This window comes from Symphodus melops, assembly GCF_947650265.1.
Source record: "Symphodus melops genome assembly, chromosome: 16".
In the NCBI taxonomy this organism is placed as follows: domain Eukaryota; kingdom Metazoa; phylum Chordata; class Actinopteri; order Labriformes; family Labridae; genus Symphodus; species Symphodus melops.
In genome coordinates this window covers 21,379,633-21,401,691 of record NC_136706.1, presented here as the reverse complement: position 1 = coordinate 21,401,691, position 22,059 = coordinate 21,379,633, and the positions used below count along the sequence as shown (strand labels likewise).

At 43.7% G+C, this 22,059-nt stretch overlaps 1 protein-coding gene across 1 annotated transcript; it reads left to right on the top strand.

Moving 5' to 3' along the window:
- Nucleotides 1–12,502: 12,502 nt before the first annotated feature.
- On the top strand, nt 12,503–21,823 carry LOC306836618 (cyclin-I-like). The gene is made up of 8 exons (XM_079363794.1): nt 12,503–12,634; nt 13,285–13,425; nt 14,274–14,402; nt 14,545–14,646; nt 15,488–15,653; nt 15,771–15,950; nt 20,958–21,007; nt 21,090–21,823. Exons 1-8 carry the CDS (start codon nt 12,518–12,520, stop codon nt 21,375–21,377), a joined length of 1,173 nt encoding a protein of 390 aa, XP_079219920.1. The 5' UTR covers nt 12,503–12,517; the 3' UTR covers nt 21,378–21,823.
- Nucleotides 21,824–22,059: the final 236 nt, after the last annotated feature.

The following is a 22,059-nucleotide window of genomic DNA, read 5'->3' as shown; positions in this document are numbered from 1 at the left end:
ACACTGTATCTTGCAAAACAGAGATTCCACTGGCTGGGACTGAGTAAGGACGTGGCAGAGTATGTGAAGTGTTGCCGACGTTGTGTCGTGAGCAAATCACCTGAACCTGAAGCCAGAGCACCATTGGAAAACATCAGAACATCGGAGCCCCTTGAGCTTGTATGTATCGATTTCTGGACGGCTGAGGACTCTGACAATAGGTCTTTGGATGTGCTTGTCATCACGGATCATTTCACGAAGATGGCTCAAGCTTTCTTGTGTCCGAATCAGACTGCAAAAGCTGTTGCACATCAACTGTGGCATAACTATTTCTCAATCTACGGATTTCCCAAGCGCTTGCATTCAGACCAGGGGAAGAATTTCGAGAGTGCTTTGATTGCTGAGTTGCTGAGTGTGGCAGGTGTACAAAAGTCCCATACGACGCCTTATCACCCAATGGGTAATGGCTCTTGTGAGCGTATGAACCGGACTTTGGGCAACATGATCCGTGCTCTTCCTCGCAGAGCAAAGCAAAGGTGGCCTGCAGCGCTCAAGTCTCTCACATTTGCATACAACTGTACAGTTCATGAAACTACCGGCTATGCACCTTTTCTGTTGATGTTTGGCAGAGTGCCGAGACTTCCTGTGGACACCATCTTCAGTTCAGTCCTTGACAACCCTGAGGTTGCGGACTACGACCGATATGTCTTGTCTCTGCGCAAGGATTTAATGGATGCCATGGCCATTGCTCAGGCTACAGCCTCCAAACAGTTGCAGCGGCACACTGACCTCTACAACAGAAAGGTTCGTGGAGCTCCTGTGGAAGTCGGCGATCGTGTGTTGCTGTCGAACAAAGGGGAGCGTGGTAAAAGAAAGGTTGCAGACCGCTGGGAGGATGCCATCTATGTTGTGATTGGAAAACATGCCGAGAGCCACACCTTCAAGATCCAACATACCTCTACTGGTCAGGAGAAGGTTGTCCATCGTAACCTCATTATGCCAGTAAATTTCCTGCCTTTTCCTGACATTGCGCCTCAGTGCGACATGGACGTTTCGTCACTGTCAAGTTCTGCTGACACAGCTGAGGGACCTGAGGATGTTACTGGTGTTTCTGTGGACTCTGTGGAGTATAGGACCAGGATGTGGGTGTCCATCATTCCATCTGAAGTCTCCAGTCAGGCAGATGTGGAGGTGTCTACTCGTCCTGGGGAAACCGTGACTGTCCACCAGCCTGATGTGCCTCCCATCTTTCTCGGGTCCATCACCGACCTTGAGACGCATGATGTTGAGCAGTCTCATGGATCTTTACGAACCGTTTCGTCTAACGGTGCACCACTGACACAAAGTGGTTGTCCGACTGATTCTGTACTCAGACCGACCGTTGTTACTGACTCTTTAGACTCCCTTGCATGCATTGAGACCCGAAGTTTATCTGACGCTGCTTCACATTGTTCGGTAGCTACAGCGGGGAATGGGGGAGCTAGCGGTCATTTTAGGTCCAGAGCGGGGAGGTTGTTTAAACCGGTTTCTAGGTTGATTGAGATCATGCAACAGAAAACAGTGACTAGGGATTAGAGCTTAGGGATTATCTGTAGGATAGGGGGTGGTTTATCTCATTTGTGAAGGTTTTTTTTTTCTCTTTCTTAGGGGTAATGTTTTTGTTCTATTTCCATATTCCTGTCTGTGTGTGGTGGGTTTTACATCATGTCTCTCGATGTTGATTTTTGTGTGGGGTACAGTTTGCAGTCATTATGTTTATGTAATATGTTACAGGCATATTATTCCCTGTGTGTGTTGATGAGGTCTGGCCAACTTCTTCTTCCACTGACTCGTTGGAGAGTAGTTTTTTTTACTGGGTATTTTGACTGTGAATTTTAGTTTAAGAATCTCACTATGTGGACAGCATCTGGGAGCCAGACATGTGTGGAATAATGGTTGTGTGGGTTTTGAGTTGAATATATGTACCTGGTGTTTTTGATGGTCATTTTTTTTATTTTGCAAGTGGAATTTAGCAGGGGGGAATGTAACGGAGTTTTTATTGTTATTCCACTTGCTTGTGTGATTGTTTATTTTTTTGTTATTATTGGCTCAATAGCGCCCTCTCTCAGGTGCAGTATAAATGCACAGCGGTAACCGTAGCAGGCACCATTTTGGAGAGACGTGCCATGGTAAGTGGCTGTGTGCAGCACAATGTAAACATATTTTGCATTAAGGTTGTTAGTAGCACTTAGGGTTTCATAAAAGTGTAATAAGATGTGTATGTATATTTTTTTGATTAGATTATTGTTTGTTAAAAGTATTTTCTTTGAGATGTCGAGTTACCATGGCAACGAGCTAGCTAACTCGCCTCGTGTTGATTTTGTTTTATAGTGTGCTGTCTGTGTGCGAGCCAAACGAATGACCAGCATTTATTCTGTTCCCGTTCAGGTACATTATATTTTTGTACAAATGTTTTTATAAACTTGTAACCATTTTGGAGAGACGTGCCATGTGTGCTGTCTGTGTGCGAGCCAAACGAATGACCAGCATTTATTCTGTTCCCGTTCAGACGGACTTGCCGTGATAATAAATAGCCACGTGAAAAGACCAGCAAGCCTCCCGCTCCTTACTTTTTACACAACGCAGAGTCGAGGGGTTTATTGAACCAGCCAAATGAATGCGGTTACATAAGCAGACAAACGTACAGTGTTCTCCTGTGACCGCTACATTCCTGTTTTTATTATTATTATAATTTATCTCTGGGTTGACACTCCGGCTTTCATGCATTAAGTCAAATCTGGGTTTTTTTCCTCAAGAAATTAACTCGTTAATGAAAGAAAACAGGAGCCACTCGCGATATGGACATTCCTGCCATCCACTCATGGGTCATTTTACAGTCCATGGTCATGAGCCACTTTCGGGCCCCACTCACCAGTTGAGGACCAGAAACCCCTTAAGTCAGAAAAGAATTCGTACAAGTAGTGACATTGGCACACTTTGATTTCCGTTTGAGTTTATCCTTTTATTGACTATTTTAGTTTCCTTTTATTCTTTTATACATTAATAATAAATTCCGTATATTTATTTTTGATTTCATCACGTCATTTTACTTTTTTAACTCATCATTTCTTATTCAAAGTTTTTTTTCCAGCTTTTTTATTTTATTTTTGTCACTGTGAGTTCAAAACCTTTTGTAGTTCTATTTATATTTTATTTATTTTTAAAAAAATAATTATTTATGTATACTGAATTGGTTTTTCACCGTATCTTTATTTTAATATTATTATTGTTATTAAAACAGTTTTATTTCCATCATTGCATCACGACTACAAGAAAGCCCGTCCTGTTCCGTCCACCTGTTAACTGACAAGTCAAACCAAGGAGACGACAAAAATCAGGTACCTGACCCCGAAGTTTTGCGTGGGGTGGGGGCCAACTTCACGCATGTCTGGATTCGTTCATCTGTCGTTGACCGCAAGTCCAACACAGCGTGCAGCGTGTGCGTGTCTGCGCGCGCGCACGGACGAATCCGACCATCCAACCAAATACACGTGTAAGCACAGATACACGCGCACGCAAGCACATGGGCAAAATATGCAAACCAACATATAGCCTATAGAAACATAGACTAAAGAGATATTTACAAAGATAGATAGATAATACTGTTTGGAGCTAATTGGGCTTTACTTGTTCATTTATCTCGGTTTGAGAAATCTGTTTGCTTTGAATATTTTGTTTGTAATTCAGACATTTAACAGTAGGTGGAGCCAGGTGTGCCAATGTATGAATAATGAAAGATATGGAAAGTTCTGTTGATGTTCGGACATTGTTAAGGACAGAACGTGTCCCCCTCTTATCAGGCAGGAGGTTACACATGTATTTATTATCTATACTTTGTTTGTTTACTTCACCACCTCCCATCGGTTTTAGACCATATTGGAGCCGGAGCGTGACGTCACAACGTGTTTAGACTGTACAGAGGCTTTCTGCACGCGCAGCTAATTAATTACGTGACTCTTGACAACGAGCCAACCGAGGTTATAAGTAGAGGCTCTTTCAAACCAAAAATTAAAAAGAACTCTCTGGGGCCTTGAGTTGCAGGGGGTCAGGGCCTCTATGGGGAGTTTGCATGTTCTTCCCTTGAGGCGTGGGTTTCCTCCCACAATCATCAAAACATGCACTTTAGATAGGAGGGCTAGTTGGTTGGATGGTCGGAGTAGTTCGTCCCTCTGACACCAACATAACCTGCAGCCTGGAGCCTACACACACGCTGCAGGCTGCAGGCTATGTTGGTGTGCGACGGACAGATGAATCCGACCGTCAGACCAACCAGCCTGCACAAACACACACACAGGGCTTGTTGGTTGGATGGTCCGAGTGGTCCATCTGTCTGACACCAACATAACTTGCAGCCTGCAGCTTGTGTGTGTAGGCGGACAAACGAATCCGACCATGTAACCAACCAGACGAAACACACACGCGCACCCAAACACACAGGGCTGGTTGGGTGGTTGGATTCGTCCGTCTATCGGACACCAACATAGAGTGCAGCGTGTGCGTGCGTGTGTGTGTGTGCGTGTGTGTGTGTGTGCGTGTGTGTGTGCGTGCGCGCGCACGGACGAATCCGACCATCCAACCAAATAGCTGTACGTGTAAGCACAGATACACGCGCATGGAAGCACAGGTACAAAATATGCAAACCAACATATAGCCTATAGAAACATAGGCTAAAGAGATATTTACAGATAGATAGATAATACTGTTTGGAGCTAATTGGGCTTTACTTGTTCATTTATCTCGGTTTGAGAAATCTGTTTGCTTTGAATATTTTGTTTGTAATTCAGAAATGTAACACTAGGTGGAGCAAGGTGTGCCAATGTATGAATAATGAAAGATATGGAAAGTTCTGTTGATGTTCGGACATTGTTAAGGACAGAACGTGTCCCCCTCTTATCAGGCAGGAGGTTACACATGAATTTATTCTCTATACTTTGTTTATTTACTTCATCAGTTTATTGCCCTCACTGTGAAATAGTTCAGTGACTATACACAGGTCACCCATTCATGCTCAACAAAATATGATTCACAGCCAGTCTAAATAATTTGGAGCACATCTTGCAGTCGTGTTTGATGTTATGTTGTTTATTATTTTAAAGACATTTATTTGATTTGCACTAAACTCTCTTAGCCCCTCCCAGTCTGTGAGAAACATCATTAGGTTCAGACACATCATTATAAGATGCCGTCAAATAATAGCATCTCACTTATCGATATGGCTCACAGTATTAATAATAATCTTCTATAATATGGGTAAGCTCCTCTAAGTAGCTGATCGTTCACCACAAGCTTTCTTTAAGTTTGGCTCATTAAAGCATTGAAATGTGGACTGCTTTAGTGATGTCACAACTTAGGAGCACCTTTATGTGTGCACCACCTCCCATCGGTTTTAGACCATACTGGAGCCGGAGCGTGACGTCACAACGTGTTGAGACTGTACAGAGGCTTTCTGCAGGCTGATTAATGACGTGCCTCTTGACGTCACAGAACAAGCCAACCTAGGTTATAAGTAGAGGCTCTTTCAAACCAAAAATTTAAAAGAACTCTCTGGGGCCTTGTGTTCCAGGGGGGCCTCTATGGGGAGTTTGCATGTTCTTCCCTTGAGGTGTGGGTTCACGGGTAATCCGGCTTCCTCCCACAATCATCAAAACATGCACTTTAGATAGGAGGGCGAGTTGGTTGGATGGTCCGAGTGGTCCATCCGTCTGACACCAACATAGCAGCATGCACACGCACGCACGCGCACCCAAACCCAAAGGGCTGGCTGGGTGGTGCGGAGGTGGTGCGGTGGTGTTCGTGCCATAACACCCAGGGAGCTGCGTGTTCAGACCCAGCTGGCGCACCCCCGCACTCTGCAGGAGGCGCTGGAGCTGGCGTTGGAGAGGGAGATTATTGGAGGGCCCGCAGGATGTGACCACAATGGCGGTGGACCTGCTGTGAGATCTGCGGTTCAAGTGAATCCAGGTTGGCCACATCAGCGTGAGGTGCCCTAGGCGGGCTGATGATCAGGGAAACGGCCCAGGGTCTGCGTAGACGGGACGATGCAGACCCTTGCCCCTGTGTCCCGCATTGCCCCGTGTACGGACGGCGGAGCCCAGCAACACAGACGGGGGAACCTGGCTCCACTCCCTCCAAAAGCAGATGACACCATTGAGTCTGCAAGGGTGGTGGGCTGGACTCACTCGGGACAACTTCTGCCATGTCCCTGTTACACTGGCGGAGACCCAGCGCATAGCCAGGGGTGACGACTCGGCCCTGGAGACGGAAAAGGCCCCCGGGTCGCCTCAGGGACTTTGTTTGTGATCCCTCGGGGCGAGGGATTCAGTAAGGGGGGGACAGTGTAACGGATCATGTTGTAAAGTCAGTAGTTGATTATGTGTTTCATGTGAACCACTCTCTGTGGGACAAATCGACCCTCTCGTATTTGTTCAAACAACAAAAGTTATTTTAATGACATTTACATAAAGTACTGAGCCCTAAGCAGACAAACGTACAGTGTTCTCCTGTGACCGCTACATTCCTGTTTTTATTATTATTATAATTTATCTCTGGGTTGACACTCCGGCTTTCATGCATTAAGTCAAATCTGGGTTTTTTTCCTCAAGAAATTAACTCGTTAATGAGAGAAAACAGGAGCCACTCGCGATATGGACATTCCTGCCATCCACTCATGGGTCATTTTACAGTCCATGGTCATGAGCCACTTTCGGGCCTTCTAAAAAAGATTGTAAAATTGACAGTAAAGTGCTGTAAAATCATGACAGCAAAAACATGTAAACAGGAAAACAACAAAACAATGTTCAATTGACTGAAATATTTTGTGAAATACAGAACTAAACCCAACTGTTAATTTTAAAGCAAAAATATGTGAACATAATCACATTTCTTTGTAGAATCTACATACTAATGTAACTTTAACTAAGAAGACCTGTAATACAAAAAACAATACAGTACAGTTAAAACTACAACATGAGAGTGTTAAAATGCTTTTTTTTTGGTCAAGTTATTTCTTTTTTACAGAAAGAAACTGTTTAGCATGATCATTTGTATAATGCACATTGCAAACTACTTTAATGGGAAAATAAATAGGTTAGAGCTGTAAAGTTGAAGGATTACAAATGGAGATTGTCATTGGGAGCCATGGGCCAGTGTTGTGTTGCATTGTTTAGATGCAAAATGATAACTATACCAAATTCCCTTTCACTTTGTCTTATGTTAAAAAGAACTACAACAACAACAACAAACAGCATACATCATTATAATTTCTTATTTTCATTACGTGATTTATTTATTCGAAAAACAGAACCTTATGGCAGGCCAGCTTTGACCATTTGTGATTCGTCACTCTGCATTTCATAAAATATATAAAGAGGCTTGTAGTTTATATTTTTAAACAATTTAACAATTTTGTCCCTAAGTGACAAAATAACTTAGAAGTGTTTCAAACATCACCACAGTGTTAAACTAAAATATTCCTGAATTACTGAATAACAATGTAAAAGACTGTATTTAAATTAAGTTTAATGTTGTCATCAATGTTGTTTTCTCCAGGTAAGTGCACCATAGATGGTTATGAAATTATGGCTAATAACATCCACTGTGGAAAAACAGTCTATGGGAAAAACATTTATTTCATTGCACCACTGAACCATCGCGAGAGGATGCGGTACTCGCTTTTCAAAGTAGCTCGTGCCCAGCCTGGCATTTCATGCAGGTCTGTGTCTACTGCTCTGTGCGTCACGGCCTCATGCTGCTACAACTTGGAGCTGCGAAAGAAAAACAACACTTGGAGCTGCGATGACGTAATACTTGTAAGTATAACATTGACGTTGTATAAAATTGTTCTGCTCAATTACTAAAGTCACCTGTAAGATAAATAAAATACTACCTCTGTTTGTGAGCGCAGTTAAAACACTGACTGGCGGGGCTAACTCGACTGGGCAGTTTTGAGGTAAAATTAGCTGATTCTTTGGCACCAAAACACACACACGTAATGTAAATTGGCGCTGACTCTAAGCTAGCATTTTGTTATTCAGCGTGTTTGTTGCTAAAATCCTTATGTTCGGATTTTTCATGGGGCTTTGCTTTGCAATTGTGCAATAGGCGTTCTTGTGTGTACAGCCAAGCTAGCAAGAGAAGTCGAGGTTTTTTTTCTACGTGTATTTCGCGCTTACAGCAGACGGGCATCATGTGAGTTTTCATGGCGAACTTAAAGAGCATATTGCAGGTTAAAAAAAAATTTTAATTAATATTTTATATAGTCTGTTAATGGCTGTAAAATAAGTAGGTTATTTTTTTAATATGTTCTACAACACATAAGTGCTCTAATTTAGAGGAGAAAGTGGCTGTTTTAGCATAGCCGTTTAGAACGTGCTTTTTTTTCAACAACGCGTCATATGACGTAACATGAGGGAGTCCCGTTCTCTGACTCTGCTTTGATGGCTTTATGCGTCCGTGTATGAATGAATGAATGAAGCCTTTATTGCCCCTGGGGGAACTTGTCTTGCACCGAGAGCATCAAACACTTTACAAACAAACATTTAGAAGGCAGCACAAAAGAATTAAAGCACAAAAAAACAGGCTAAAACATGATTAAAGAGGAGTAATGATACGTGGTAGTGAGTGAGAACAGACAGGATGCCTCCCTGCTATAGTTTGTAACTTGAGCGGCGCACATTCAGGTGCACAGTGTAAGTGGCTTGATTATTCATAGTGTGTTTTGGTGAATTATTCTCACAACCTCAGAAACGATCGAACAGACACGTTGAATATTTCGGTATCAGACACAAAAACGTTTCCTTATTAATGATTTAAATCTCTGGCTGTTTAACATAAAATATTATATACGCAGACAGAAAGCGTTTAATGATTTGATCTGCTGGAATCCTCTGTATATTCTCTAGTGTGAGCGTAATAGACACCGGACAGTCTGTTTTAATATATGTAGTCATACGATTTATTATAAATCCAACTCTGTTACAAGAGAGCGCGTGTATGTGTGCGTGTGTGTGTGTGTGTGTGTGTGTGCGCAGTGGGGAAAGACGGAACGCGCAGTTTGGAAACGAAACGAAACACAACCTTTACTTCTGTCGGTCCTTTATCCCATTAAAACTTTAAACTTTTTGTAGTAGCCTAATATATGTGCACGCATTAAACTGTGGAGAGTGTGTGTGTGTGTGTGTGTGTGTGTGTGTGTGTGTTTGTGTGTGCGCAGTGGGAAAAGACGGAACGCGCGGTTTGGAAACAAACAGAAACACAAGCTTTACGTCGGTCCTCTATCCAATTAAAACTTTAAACTTTTTGTAGTAGCCTAATATATGTGCACGTATTAAACTGTGGAGTGTGTGCGCTGTTGTGCATGTTTGTGTGGATTACGTGCGCCGTGATCCTGCACCATACACTGTATTTTCTATAACAACGTGAGCACTGGGCTGCATGAGGAATAAACAATTAAGACATGGTGCTGCATTTGCACAGGCCGTGTAATCGGGTTCTATGTCTGTCTGTCTGTCTCTCTCTCTCTCTCTCTCTCGCTCTCTCTCTCGCGCGCGCACAGCGCGGCACCGTAATACGTTGTACAGATTTGCCGTTTTTACAAGCAGCTCCCATACAATGTAAAGGTGAATGATCGTCACTTGCACCTTCTACAAATAGTTTTTTAATTGATTGAATGTGATTACAAACTTTACATATGCTGATGTGAACACAGCACTCGCCCATATATGGCGAGCTGACACCTGTCACTCAGCAGGACGCCTGCTCCGGGTCTCTCCTCACACCACAGCTTCACTTCTCTCCTGAGGCCGTTATTCCTTTAATCCTGCCTGTTTCTGCTCTCTATCACATTTAACAGGTTCAGAATAATAAGCCAGTGGACCATTATATGTAAAGGAATACATGTCTTCTTCCTCTTTATTGACGGGAGTGACACTCGGATCCATGATTTTCTATGTTAAACAGACGGGGATTCAGCGGGACTCCCTTATGTTACGTCACAGCCGAATGCGGAAGTAAAAAGCAAAGACGTGCGAAAACGTCTCCAGGAGACCCTGTGGGTTATTAATTTCAGAATTTCTTTAAAAACAGTATTGTTAACGTATTTTCCTATGATTAGTTAAGTTTTGTCTTTAACCTGCAATATGCTCTTTAACTGAGCTTTTTTTCTAGTGCTTTGTCGGGGTAGTGCTTATTAGGAAATAATTAAATATCTGGTTTTGTGCCTCTGTAGGATTAGCTTTCGTTTTCACTGTAAAACACTATATTGTCCATTTTTTTCTCCATTAATTAAATTTGTATGGGAGGGAAAAAGTGCCATTTTCTCCAACATTAGTCCATGTTATTTGTCAGTTTAGTTTGCTAAAAATGATTACTTGCGGGTTTTGCAGCAAAACACTAGAGACAACGAGGGGCTACGTGCTGCATTGTAGAGTTCATAGAAATGAACCCCATTGTCTTCTCAGTAACTGGTTGTAAAAATAAATTTACTGTGAAATCGTCATTCACTGCTCATATGTCCAGGAAACATAGAGCATGCTCCATTGAAAGCATAAGTGACATTCAGAAAAAACATTTCTCAGTCTTCTGTTGTCGGTGCACGTGAAGATGCTCCCCAGAGTCCAAACGAAACACCAATGAATGAAAACACTGATCTGCCACAGAACTTCAGTGAGACCTTTCTTAGGAATGTGTGTTTATTTGACTTAAAACTGCAAGGGCAGACATTCAAAAAGATGTTTAAATACGTAGAGCCTAAAAGCCTGTGGCTGTAGATCACCACGTCGTCCAGATATGCAGCTGCAAACTCTGAAACATCTCTCAGCACATAGTCCATTAGCCTTTGAAACGTAGCGGGCGCCCCCTGGAGCCCAAATGGCATAACCCGAAATTGGTACATACCAAATGGAGTTTTGAATGCTGTCAGTTCACGGGCCTCAGATGCCAGTGCCACTTGCCAGTAGCCCTTGCTCAGGTCTAAGGTGGAGATGTATTCGGCTCGTCCCACTCGCTCCACCAGCTCATCAATCCTGGGCATGGGGTACGGGTCACACAATGACACAGCATTCAAGTAACGAAAGTCTATGCAAAATCTCAGTGAGCCATCTTTCTTTGGTACTAGAACCACTGGACTGCACCAGTCACTACTGGATACCTCAATTATACCGAGTTCAAGCATCAATTTGATCTCCTTCTTCAGCACCGACACCAGTCGCTCTGGGATTCTGTAGCTCTTCTGACGTGGTGGCGCCTCCACCTTCAGCCGGATGTTGTGCTGTACCAGGTCAGTGTAGCCCGGGGTGTCTTTGAAGAGCTCTGGGTCAATAAGTGGAGTCACCTCTTTCTGCTGAGAAATAGAAAGGTGTGATGTGTCGATCACAGATGACTCACCCAGGCTTCCCGGTATGAATTTCTCTGGCATGTCTTCATCCTGTACTGCCCGGATCAACAGTTGAGGGACAGCTTCCTGGCGAGACTGAAATTCTTTTAACAAGTTCACATGAAATGTCTGGTGCTTTTTGGTTCTGTCAGGCATAAACAGTTCATATGTGAGCTTACCCACTTTTCTGGTGATTTCATAGGGACCGTACCACTTGGAGAGGAGTTTGCTGTCAGATGTGGGGAGGAGTAGGAGAACCTTTTGGCCTGGTTTGAAGCTTCGCTCTCTGGCTTTACGATCATACCATGTTTTCTGGTTTTGTTGAGCTACCTTCATGCTCTCTTGTGCCAGTGCGGGTTCAAATCAGGCCTGTGCCTGTTTTCCTGACACATCATTTTTTTCTCTTTCTCTTCCTGCCTGAGTTCGGTCTCTTATCTTGTGTGTCCTAGATCTATAATAAAGACATAAAAAGCCCAAAATAAATCTTTAAAGACGGGAAAAAAAGGGTAGTTAGACAAAGTGTGCTGCACTCCACAGACAGAAAGTTCATGTTTGTAGCTGTGGAGTGAAACGCTGTGAGACTATCAGGGCCCTGGACTCTGTGTGCTCCTGATAAAGACTCACTTCAGACTGAAGTTCATCACGGACGTCTTATACAGTTTAGACTGTCCTATGATTTAGTGATCCCGACCTACATCAGTGATAAAAACTGCTACCATGACTTTTTATTTTTCTGAACAGAAACACAGCACACAACATCAGGAAGATTAAACGATAGCACTGAGATGAAAAAGTAAAGTAAGGGGATATGATGTAATGTTCAAAAACAATATGAAGGCAGCACATCTCAAGTTAAGGAGGACCAAACACATCGACTGACTCGATCTTTTTGATTTATTTTAAATGCTTTTTTTAATTCCTGAGGGGGAAATTCTTGTTTGGTTTTTATCTGGTCCAATCACTTCTATCTGAAGCAGTTCCACTGCCCGCTTCCATCGCTGCAACACCTGTTGACCTGATAACTGCTCTCATATCTGGGAAACCCAGGGGCGTCCAAAACGGCCATGCTGAATGAAAATGTCTCTCAGCATCCCGACAACTGAATCACATTCAGCAGCTCAAGTGTTCATGGATCAGATCTGTGGTGTTAACCTGACTGTTTGTCTTCAGGCTCGTCCAAAGTACCTCCGCTGCATCGCCATCGCCGCCTTCTTCCTGGCTGCCAAGACCTGCGAGGAAGACGAGGTGAGCACGCACGCACGCACACACACACACACACACACACGCACACACACACACACACACACATCAGAAAGTAGAGCTTCGTGTAAGCCGCATGTTTGATACAAAGCCTCGGATGAGAGGTGAACTGCTCTGATCAGCAGTTTTTGTTGAGTAAATTTCACACACAGGAATCGAGTGATCCATTGAAGCTTCACAAACACCTGAGAGATATGTCGCAGTTAAAAACACCTAAATCTGGTACAGAGACATTTGTTTTGACTGCAGCAACAGCTGAAAGCCAATGAGAGTGCACGACACAGAGAGAGGGAAATATCGAGGGGAGGAGCGTAAAAAATGAACTGATTTTCTTTTCTTATTCATACTTTTTAAAACTTCAAATCGAAGCACAAAACAGCTTGGATCAGTCGGTCTTTCAAGTGTTTCTGGTTATTTTAGATCACAGAGGATCAATCATGTGACGTTAACTGAATTCTCACTGTGTGTGTGTGTGTGTGTGTGTGTGTGTGTGTGTGTGTGTGTGTGTGTGTGTGTGTGTGTGTGTGTGTGTGTGTGTGTGTGTGTGTGTGTGTGTGTGTGTGTGTGTGTGTGTGTGTGTGTGTGTGTGTGTGTGTGTCAGTGTGTCAGTGTGTCAGTGTGTGTGTGTGTGTCAGTGTGTGCCCTCTCTGAAGGAGCTGGTTGACTCCAGCAGCTGTGGCTGCTCCTCTGCAGAGATCCTGAGGATGGAGCGTCTCATCCTGGACAAACTGAACTGGGATCTGCACACCGCCACAGCACTGGACTTCCTGCACATTGTACGTCTTTTACACACGCACACGCACACACACACACATGCAACCTTCACTGTGTCTCATATTATCTGATATTATTCTCTAGCTTTCTCTTGTTTGTGTTTGAGCCTTATTCATTCAGTGCAGCATGTGCCACCTGGTGGTAAAGAGATGTTACTGCACCTGACTTTGTACTTCTCTCTGCATGATATTTTGTTTGTTATTAAAGGAGCTTCCCTCCAGAATAAGCAATGAGTGGAACGATGTCATGTTCAGGAGTCGAATGTAAATCAGTTAATTTTCAGACAGTTGTAGCTTCTTTTTGGGATTTCAGCCTTTCCTTAGACGTTCTCAACACGTCTGCCTTTTTCCCTGCTATTATCATGAGCAACTACCATAAAATTCCCTCCATCGAACACACTTCTTTTTTTTTTCCATTTAAAAAGTTGACTACACAGACTGGTGTGATCAATAAGCCAGAATAAACCGCTGACACAAGCAGCGCCATGACTGGAAGTGCAGAAGCAGCCACCATCACCCTCATGTGTATGGAAATGTTGAGCTGTGCTGGGACACGACACAGATCAGACTGGCAGCTTCTCTCCCTCATCAGGTCGTAGTCATGCGTTTAAAGAAGCGGTGATATACAGTTCAGTAAAGAGAGCTCGTGGAGCGCTCTGTTCACTGAAAGAGTCCTCGAAGTCAACGAGTGACCAGCGGAGGTGAAGTGCAATCTTAACACAATGAGACACGAGCTCAAACGCAGCATGCGACTCAGTCATGGATTCATGGCAGCACATGTCCAGCCCCAAACGTTCAGACTATATGAAATAGACTCAGTACCTTGTAGTAATGGCGTTTCTTCCTCACAGTTCCATGCGATGGTGTTGTCGTGTCGTTCTGGGTTTTTGGACTCCATGTTGGGACTGAACCGCTCTCAGCACCTGTCCATGCTCACTCGACGGCTCTACCAGTGTCTGTCTGACCACACACTCGTACAGGTACACACACACACACACACACACACACCTTCACTTCATCCCTGTGGAAATCTCTGCTCTGCTGCTGTCAACTAAAAGCAAAGCTGCTTTTTTTCCACCTGCCTGAAAACTGACCAAGTTTGACCCTCATGTGCTCCCGTAGCTGAGAGGATCCATGCTGGCCTTGGCCCTCATCACTCTGGAGCTGGAGACCTGCTGTCCTGACTGGCTGGCTCTCACCATCGAGCTGCTGAAGAAGGCACAGGTACCCAAGTCAATCTGCAAGTGTTCCGTTTGGATCAGCAGCAGCACAGAAGGCTCAAAGAAAGATCAAGAAAAGACGTCAACTTGAAAATAAAATCTTAAAAAAAAACTTCAGAAACTTGTAAAGGAAACTAAAGGGGGTCATGTTGCACGCCCCATGTAAAGAGGCTGTAGTCCTCATTGGGTTTGAATCTGACCTCTGCCCCTTCCTGCATGTCGTCCTCCGCTCTCTCTCTCCTCCCGACGTTTCCTGTCTCTTCAGCTGTCCAAAACCAACAGCACACTGAGCTTCAAAATCTCTTTTTACTCCGCTTTAACTCATCCGCTCAGGTAAACGTATTTAGTACGAGTCGCTGAATGAGAAGACTAATGCAGTGCGGGGTCAGCCCAGCAGAGGGCGCTAAACAGGCAGTCGAAGTGATTCAGAGTCAGAACAGAGGAGGTCATATTTACACAGCGCTTGAACAAACTGAAACTACAAAGAGTTTTTTTTTTTTCGGTGATCTCTCCTGTGTTTGCCTTCCCTGCTCCTTCTTTAGATCCAAAAGTCAATAAATGATACATATTTGTCCTCAAGCTGTTTGTCATCTTGGGGAGATGAATGTTTGCTGTTTATTGTACACAGGAAGGTCAGGAGAGCTGACATCGTGGTTGTTGATCTTAACAACGAGACTCATCATTTCAGTGATTGTTGATTCTTCAGTTTATCTCTTTGAGCTTTAATTTAGAGCACGCTGATTTAGATATGAATCCACCAGCTTCTCTGGATGAGCATAAAAACCAAAACTTTTTATCTGAATAAGTCTCGTCTGTTATCCCTCCCTCCTCTTCTTGTCTCTCAGATCGACAGCTCCGAGTTGATTCGAAGCCGAGAGCTGGTGGCTCGTAGTCTGTCCACACTTAAGGCTTCCCTGCCTCCCAACACTGTCTACATCTACCAACCCCTGCAGAGCCCGACCAGCCTGCAGCCTCCGGACCAGGACCCCACACTCCGCTGCTGCACACTGGGTACGTTAAAGGGACGCTGCCCGAGGTTTTCCACATCAAAGTCTAGTCCCAGGTGTGAACATGTGTGTGTCTGGAGTCGGTCCTTTAACTATTCAAGCATTTCTGTATCTTCTCCAGGGATCAGAAACTCCACCGCCGAGTCTTCTAGGGACCACGCCGTCATCACCGCTGCTCCACAGGAGCAAATAACACCTGGCTCCTCCACTGACATCCCAGAGCTGCTCTCTCCACCCAAAAACTTCCACCAACTTAACCACCTGCAGAAGGTCACACTGCGCTGCAAATCCTCCTCCAAACGCAATCAATCAATCAATCAATCAATCTTTATTTATATAGCGTCAATTCATAACAGGCGTTATCTCAAGACACTTTACAAAAGCAGGTAAAGGACCTTACTGTTTGTCTGTTAACATTAACAAAGGGCAGGTAACAAGACCATGCTCATTGTTATGTTTACAAAAAGCAGGTAAAGGACCTTACTTATGGCTATGTTACAAGAGCCCAGCTTAATCCGTCATGGCGTGGCAAGAAAAAACTTCCTTTTAACAGGCAGAAATCTTCAGCAGACCCGGGCTCATGACGGAACAGCCATCTGCTAAACTGTGCTGGGCTTGAAATGGGATGGGGAGATGGGACAAGATGCAGAAAGAAGAATAGGATGGGATAGGTTGGGGGGGGGGGGGGGGGGGTCTGGGCAGGCCATCCTCAGGGGGAGGGGGGGGGGGGGGGTTGTTTGGGCAGGCCATCCTCACCAACAGTCCCAAGGAACCTAAGAGAGCTCAAGGAACCTAAGAGAGCTCAAGGAACCTAAGAGAGCTCAAAAGGAGAGGTTAGAATACAAAGATAGTGACAAGCTACTGCTTGTCACTATAGACATATCTTATTACTATAAGGTGAGAAAGCTGGGAGAGAAAGAGGGAGAGAGAGATAAGAGATCCTGGTGCCAGTTCCCCCGGTAGTCTAAGCCTATAGCAGCATAACTATGAGCTGGTCCTAAGCCAGCCCTAACTATAAGATTTATCAAAAAGAAAAGTTTTAAGTCTATTCTTAAAAGTACCTAGTGTGTCTGCCTCCCGGACCCCGACTGGTAGACGATTCCAAAGGAGCGGTGCCTGATAACTAAAGGCTCTACCTCCCATAGTACTTTTAGAGACTATAGGTACCACGAGCAGGCCTGCATTCTGGGAACGTAATGTTCTTGATGGATAGTACGGTACAATTAACTCTTTAAGATACGATGGTGCCTGACCGTTTAGAGCTTTGTAGGTGAGCAGAAGGATTTTAAATTCTATTCTAGATTTTATAGGGAGCCAATGGAGAGAAGCCAATACAGGAGTAATGTGGTCCCTTTTCCTCGTTCTAGTAAGAACACGAGCTGCAGCGTTTTGGACGAGTTGGAGGGTCTTTAGAGATTTACCATAGCACCCTGCTAAAATAGAATTACAGTAATCCAACCTGGAGGTAACAAATGCATGAACTAATTTTTCAGCATCATTTTGTGACAGGATCTGTCTGATCTTAGAGATATTACGAAGGTGAAAATAAGCTGTCCTTGAAATTTGTTTAATGTAGGAATCAAAGGACATATCCTGATCAAACAGAACTCCTAGGTTCCTAACAGTGGTACTAGAGGCTACACTAATACTACTAAGGGCCGTCATATCGGCAGAGAAAGTCTCTCTAAGGTTCTTAGGACCAATCACTATAACTTCAGTCTTGTCTGAGTTGAGCAGTAAGAAGTTTCTGGTCATCCAGGTCCTGATGTCCTTGACGCAGGCTTCTAGTTTACGAAGCTGGTTGGCGTCTTCTGGCTTCATTGCTATGTAGAGCTGAGTATCGTCTGCATAGCAATGAAAGTTCATGGAGTGTTTTCTCATAATACTACCTAGAGGAAGCATATATAATGTAAATAAAATCGGACCAAGCACTGATCCTTGAGGCACTCCATGGCTAACTTTGGTGTACAAAGAGGACTCATCATGAACATGCACAAACTGAGATCTATCTGACAAATAGGATCTAAACCAACTTAAAGCAGTCCCTGTAACTCCAAGCAATTGTTCTAGTCTCTGTAACAGAATCTGATGGTCAATTGTATCAAAAGCAGCACTAAGATCTAACAGGACAAGCACAGATAGAAGTCCCCTGTCTGAGGCTAACAGAAGATCATTTGTTACTCTAACAAGTGCAGTCTCAGTGCTATGGTAAGCTCTAAATCCCGACTGGAACTCCTCAAACAAGCTGTTGTTGTGGAGAAAATCACTCAACTGATTAGCTACCACTTTCTCTAAGATCTTGGAGATAAAAGGAAGGTTAGATATAGGTCTATAGTTAGCTAGAGTTCCTGAATCAAGAGTAGGCTTTTTAAGGAGCGGTTTAATTACAGCTACTTTAAATGACTGGGGTACATAACCTGCAGCTAAAGATATATTGATCATATCTAGTATGGAGCTGCTAACTAGAGGAAAGACTTCCTTAAACAACTTGGTTGGGATTGGATCTAAAAGACAAGTTGACGGTTTAGACGCAGAAATAATCGAATTTAGTTCTGCGAGGTTAATTGGAAAAAAACAATCGAGGTTAGTATCAGAATTTGGAGCCGTTTCTGCCGAATCGAAAATATAGGAGGAATCTGCACTAAGTAAAGGTAGTAAGTTGCTAATTTTGTCTCTAATGTTTAGAATTTTATCATTAAAAAAGCTCATGAAATCATTACTGCTAAGGGCTAAAGGAATAGATGGCTCAAATGAACTCTGACTCTCTGTCAGCCTGGCTACAGTGCTGAAGAGGTATCTAGGGTTGTTTTTATTTTCTTCGATAAGAGACGAGTAATAGGCAGTGCGGGCCTGCCGTAGAGCTTTCATATATCGATTATGACTATCTTGCCAAATTAAACGAGATTCTATCGTTTTGGTGGAGTGCCAAATTCTTTCACATTTACGTGACGTTAGTTTTAGAGTACGGGTTTCTAAATTGTACCATGGAGCTGATCTCTGTCGTTTGATTGGCTTCTGTTTTAGGGGAGCGATTGAATCCAGAGTAACTCTAAGTGAATCCACCGCACTATCTACAAACTGATCTAGCTGAGAGGGACTAAAGTGATTATAGGAGTTTTCAACTAGGTTAGGGGATGGAACAGAAACAAAGGCAGCTGAAATAGCATCCTTAAATTTAGCTACAACATTATCATTTAAATTTCTAGAGAGCACTTTTTTATTAAGAGGAGTTAAGGTTGGTAAAAAGAAATCAAAAGTTATTAGGAAATGGTCTGATATCAGAGAATTTTCCAGAAAAACCGACAGACTGTTAATTTCAATACCATAAGCTAAAACAAGATCCAGGGTGTGGTTAAATCGATGGGTAGGTTTGTTTACACCCTGGGTGAAGCCAATAGAGTCCAATAGAGACATGAAAGCCGTGCTAAGACTGTCATTAACAACATCCACATGGATATTGAAATCACCTACAACAATTATTCTATCACTGCTAAGAACTATGTGTGATAGAAATTCTGCAAAGTCAGATAGAAATTCTGAATATGGGCCAGGAGGGCGGTAAACTATAACAACTAGAACTGGCTGAAAAGTTCTAAAGACTGGATGTGAAAGACTGAGTGCAAGACTTTCAAAAGAGGTATAATTCAGCTTTGGTCGAGGATTGATTATAAGACCAGAATTAAAAATAGCTGCTACTCCACCACCTCGACCAGTGTCTCGAGCTATATGAGCATTCAAATGACTGGGAGGGGTGGATTCATTTAAACTAACATATTCATCCTGAGAAAGCCAGGTTTCAGTTAAACAAAGTAGATCAATATGATTCTCTGATATTAGCTCATTTACCAGGAGGGATTTAGATGCTAGGGATCTAATGTTTAGTAAGCCGCATTTAATTGTTAGATTTTTTTGCCAAATCGTATTTGTAGTTTTGATTTTGACTAAATTTTGATGATTTACGCCTCTTTTATTGAGGCTGGAATTGCCTATGACAGGTCTGGGGCGGAGAACAGACACAGTATCTATAGTATAAGTAGGGTTACAGCTATAAGAAGATCTAACTGAGTTACAGTTAGATTTACAGTCACAAGGACAGCTATAGTGGCAGGTAAACAGATCTAAAGGAAGCGCAGAGAAGTGTGTAAGACTGCAGCTCTGCATCCTGGTCTGAACTCTGATGAGTTGTCAGGGTTTGGGACTAATAAACTCTGCTACGTTTCTAGATAATAGAGCTGCACCAACCAGAGTAGGATGGATGCCATCTCTAGCTAGCAGACCAGGCTTTCCCCAAAAGGACTGCCAGTTATCTATGAAGCCCACATCGTTTACTGGACACCACCTCGATAGCCAGCGGTTGAATGAAGACATGCGGCTATACATGTCATCACTGGTCAAATTAGGGAGAGGACCAGAGAAAACTACGGAGTCCGACATCGTCTTAGCAAAACTACACACCGACTCCACATTAACTTTAGTAATTTCCGACTGGCGAAGTCGGGAGTCATTTGTGCCGACATGAATTACAATTTTATCAAATCTACGTTTAGCCTTTGTCAGCAGCTTTAAGTGAGCCATGATGTCGCCCGCTCTGGCCCCGGGTATACACCTAACTATGCCCGCTGACTTCGCTAACTTCACGTTTCTGACTATGGAGTCTCCAATTATCAGAGTTTTTGTCTCAGCGGGTGCGTCGCTGAGTGGGGAAAATGTGTTTGAAACATGAAGTGGTTGGTGGGGAGTCGTGAGCCTCGTTTTGTGACTATGCCTCCCTCGGACAGTAACCCAGCCACTGCCTCCCGGCTGCTCGGGAGCTACCGGGGGAGATTTAACACTATGTCGGCCCGCACCGGCTACAGAAGGCTGGCTAACTGCTGCTGCATAAGATGACTCTGACTCAAAGGTGCGGAGCCTGCTCTCTAACTCAGACACCCTCGCCTCCAAAGCTATAAATAAACTACATTTAATACAGATACCTTTATCAGTAAAGGAGGACGAGGAGTAACTAGACATCTGGCACACAGAACAAGAGAGAGCAGGAGAGGGAGAGGCAGGGAGAGAAGCCATAGTAGGAGAAGCTAACTGCTAAGTTAGCCTGAGAGTACGTAGTTTAACGCAAACAAAAGATCTATAGATAGCTAGCAGGGGTGCTTGGTGATTATTTCGATTACTCAGAGTGTGCAGTGAATGGAGACAAAATGTAAGAAAATACACAGGATAAACAATCTAGCTTTAGCTACCGAGCTATCGATCGGTAGTAGCGATAGAGCGAGACACAACAGGAAGTGATGATGCAATACGCTCACCGTAGTACGTCAGGACGTCACAGCTCTTTGCGTACCACAGATGGTGGTACGCAAGGTACCACCATCTCTCTCTTTCTCTCTTCCACACTTGCAGACTGCAATACCTCAAGTGTCCACTTGAGGCTTGATGCAAAAAGCCGATAAATTGTCCCCATTTAAGTCCCATCTTCAAAAGCCCGTCGCTACATAACCGTCTGTGTGTCCAGGTGGAGGAGATGGAGGTAGATGAGTTCTTCGACGGCATCAAACGACTCTACAACGAAGACGTTACTTCCACAGCCGTCCAGGAGGGGGCGACACCTGCAGCGGGGGCGCCAGCAACAGAAGGAGGAGGAGGAGGTCTGGGTGTCTGCAGTGTCCTGTTATCCAGACAGGAAGGCAGCCGTTCCCCCTGCCCGCCTCTGCAGCCAGTCAGTGCCTCCTAGAGACCAAACAGGAACCAAAACCGCCTTCACGCGCTCGCCATCTTTATTTTTCAAATTCAAGTCCACAAATGAGGCAGCAGCGATGGGCAACTGCCCCAGCAACAATGAAAGAGACGACTTGTACTCAAGGTTCTCATTTGCATTAAAGCAATATAAAGGCAGCTCCTGTGGAAAGGTTGCTCATCAGAGAAAAGCGTGGCACGCCAAGAGAACGTTCACGTTGGTCACACAAAGTGGACGCTGATAAAGACGGTTTCAGTGGTGAAGACGGTTTTGGTTTCAGTACAAACGACCCCGAGCTGCTCAGTCGTCCCGAGGTCAGCCGCCATCGTCCCCTCAGCCGGGAAAAACAGAGCCCAAAAAAAGTTTAAACATTTAAAAACTAAAAAACGTGCTGCTGCTACTATCTTAATAATTCTATTTGTTCAACACAAAAACAATATTACAGAAATGTAAAAAAAAACAAAAAAAATTACATATGTCAAGAAAACCTAGAACTAATGTCTTGAATCGCCGTGTCTCACTCTGTCAATGTTCGTCAACTTATATTTGTTTTTCACATCTTCATCTTTCCATTTTCATATTTCTGTTTTTATTCCGACTTCTTCTCTTTCCTCCCTCCCTCTGCATGTCGTCATCTCTGTAGCCTCTGCTTAGAGTGGAAATCACATGTATGAATGTT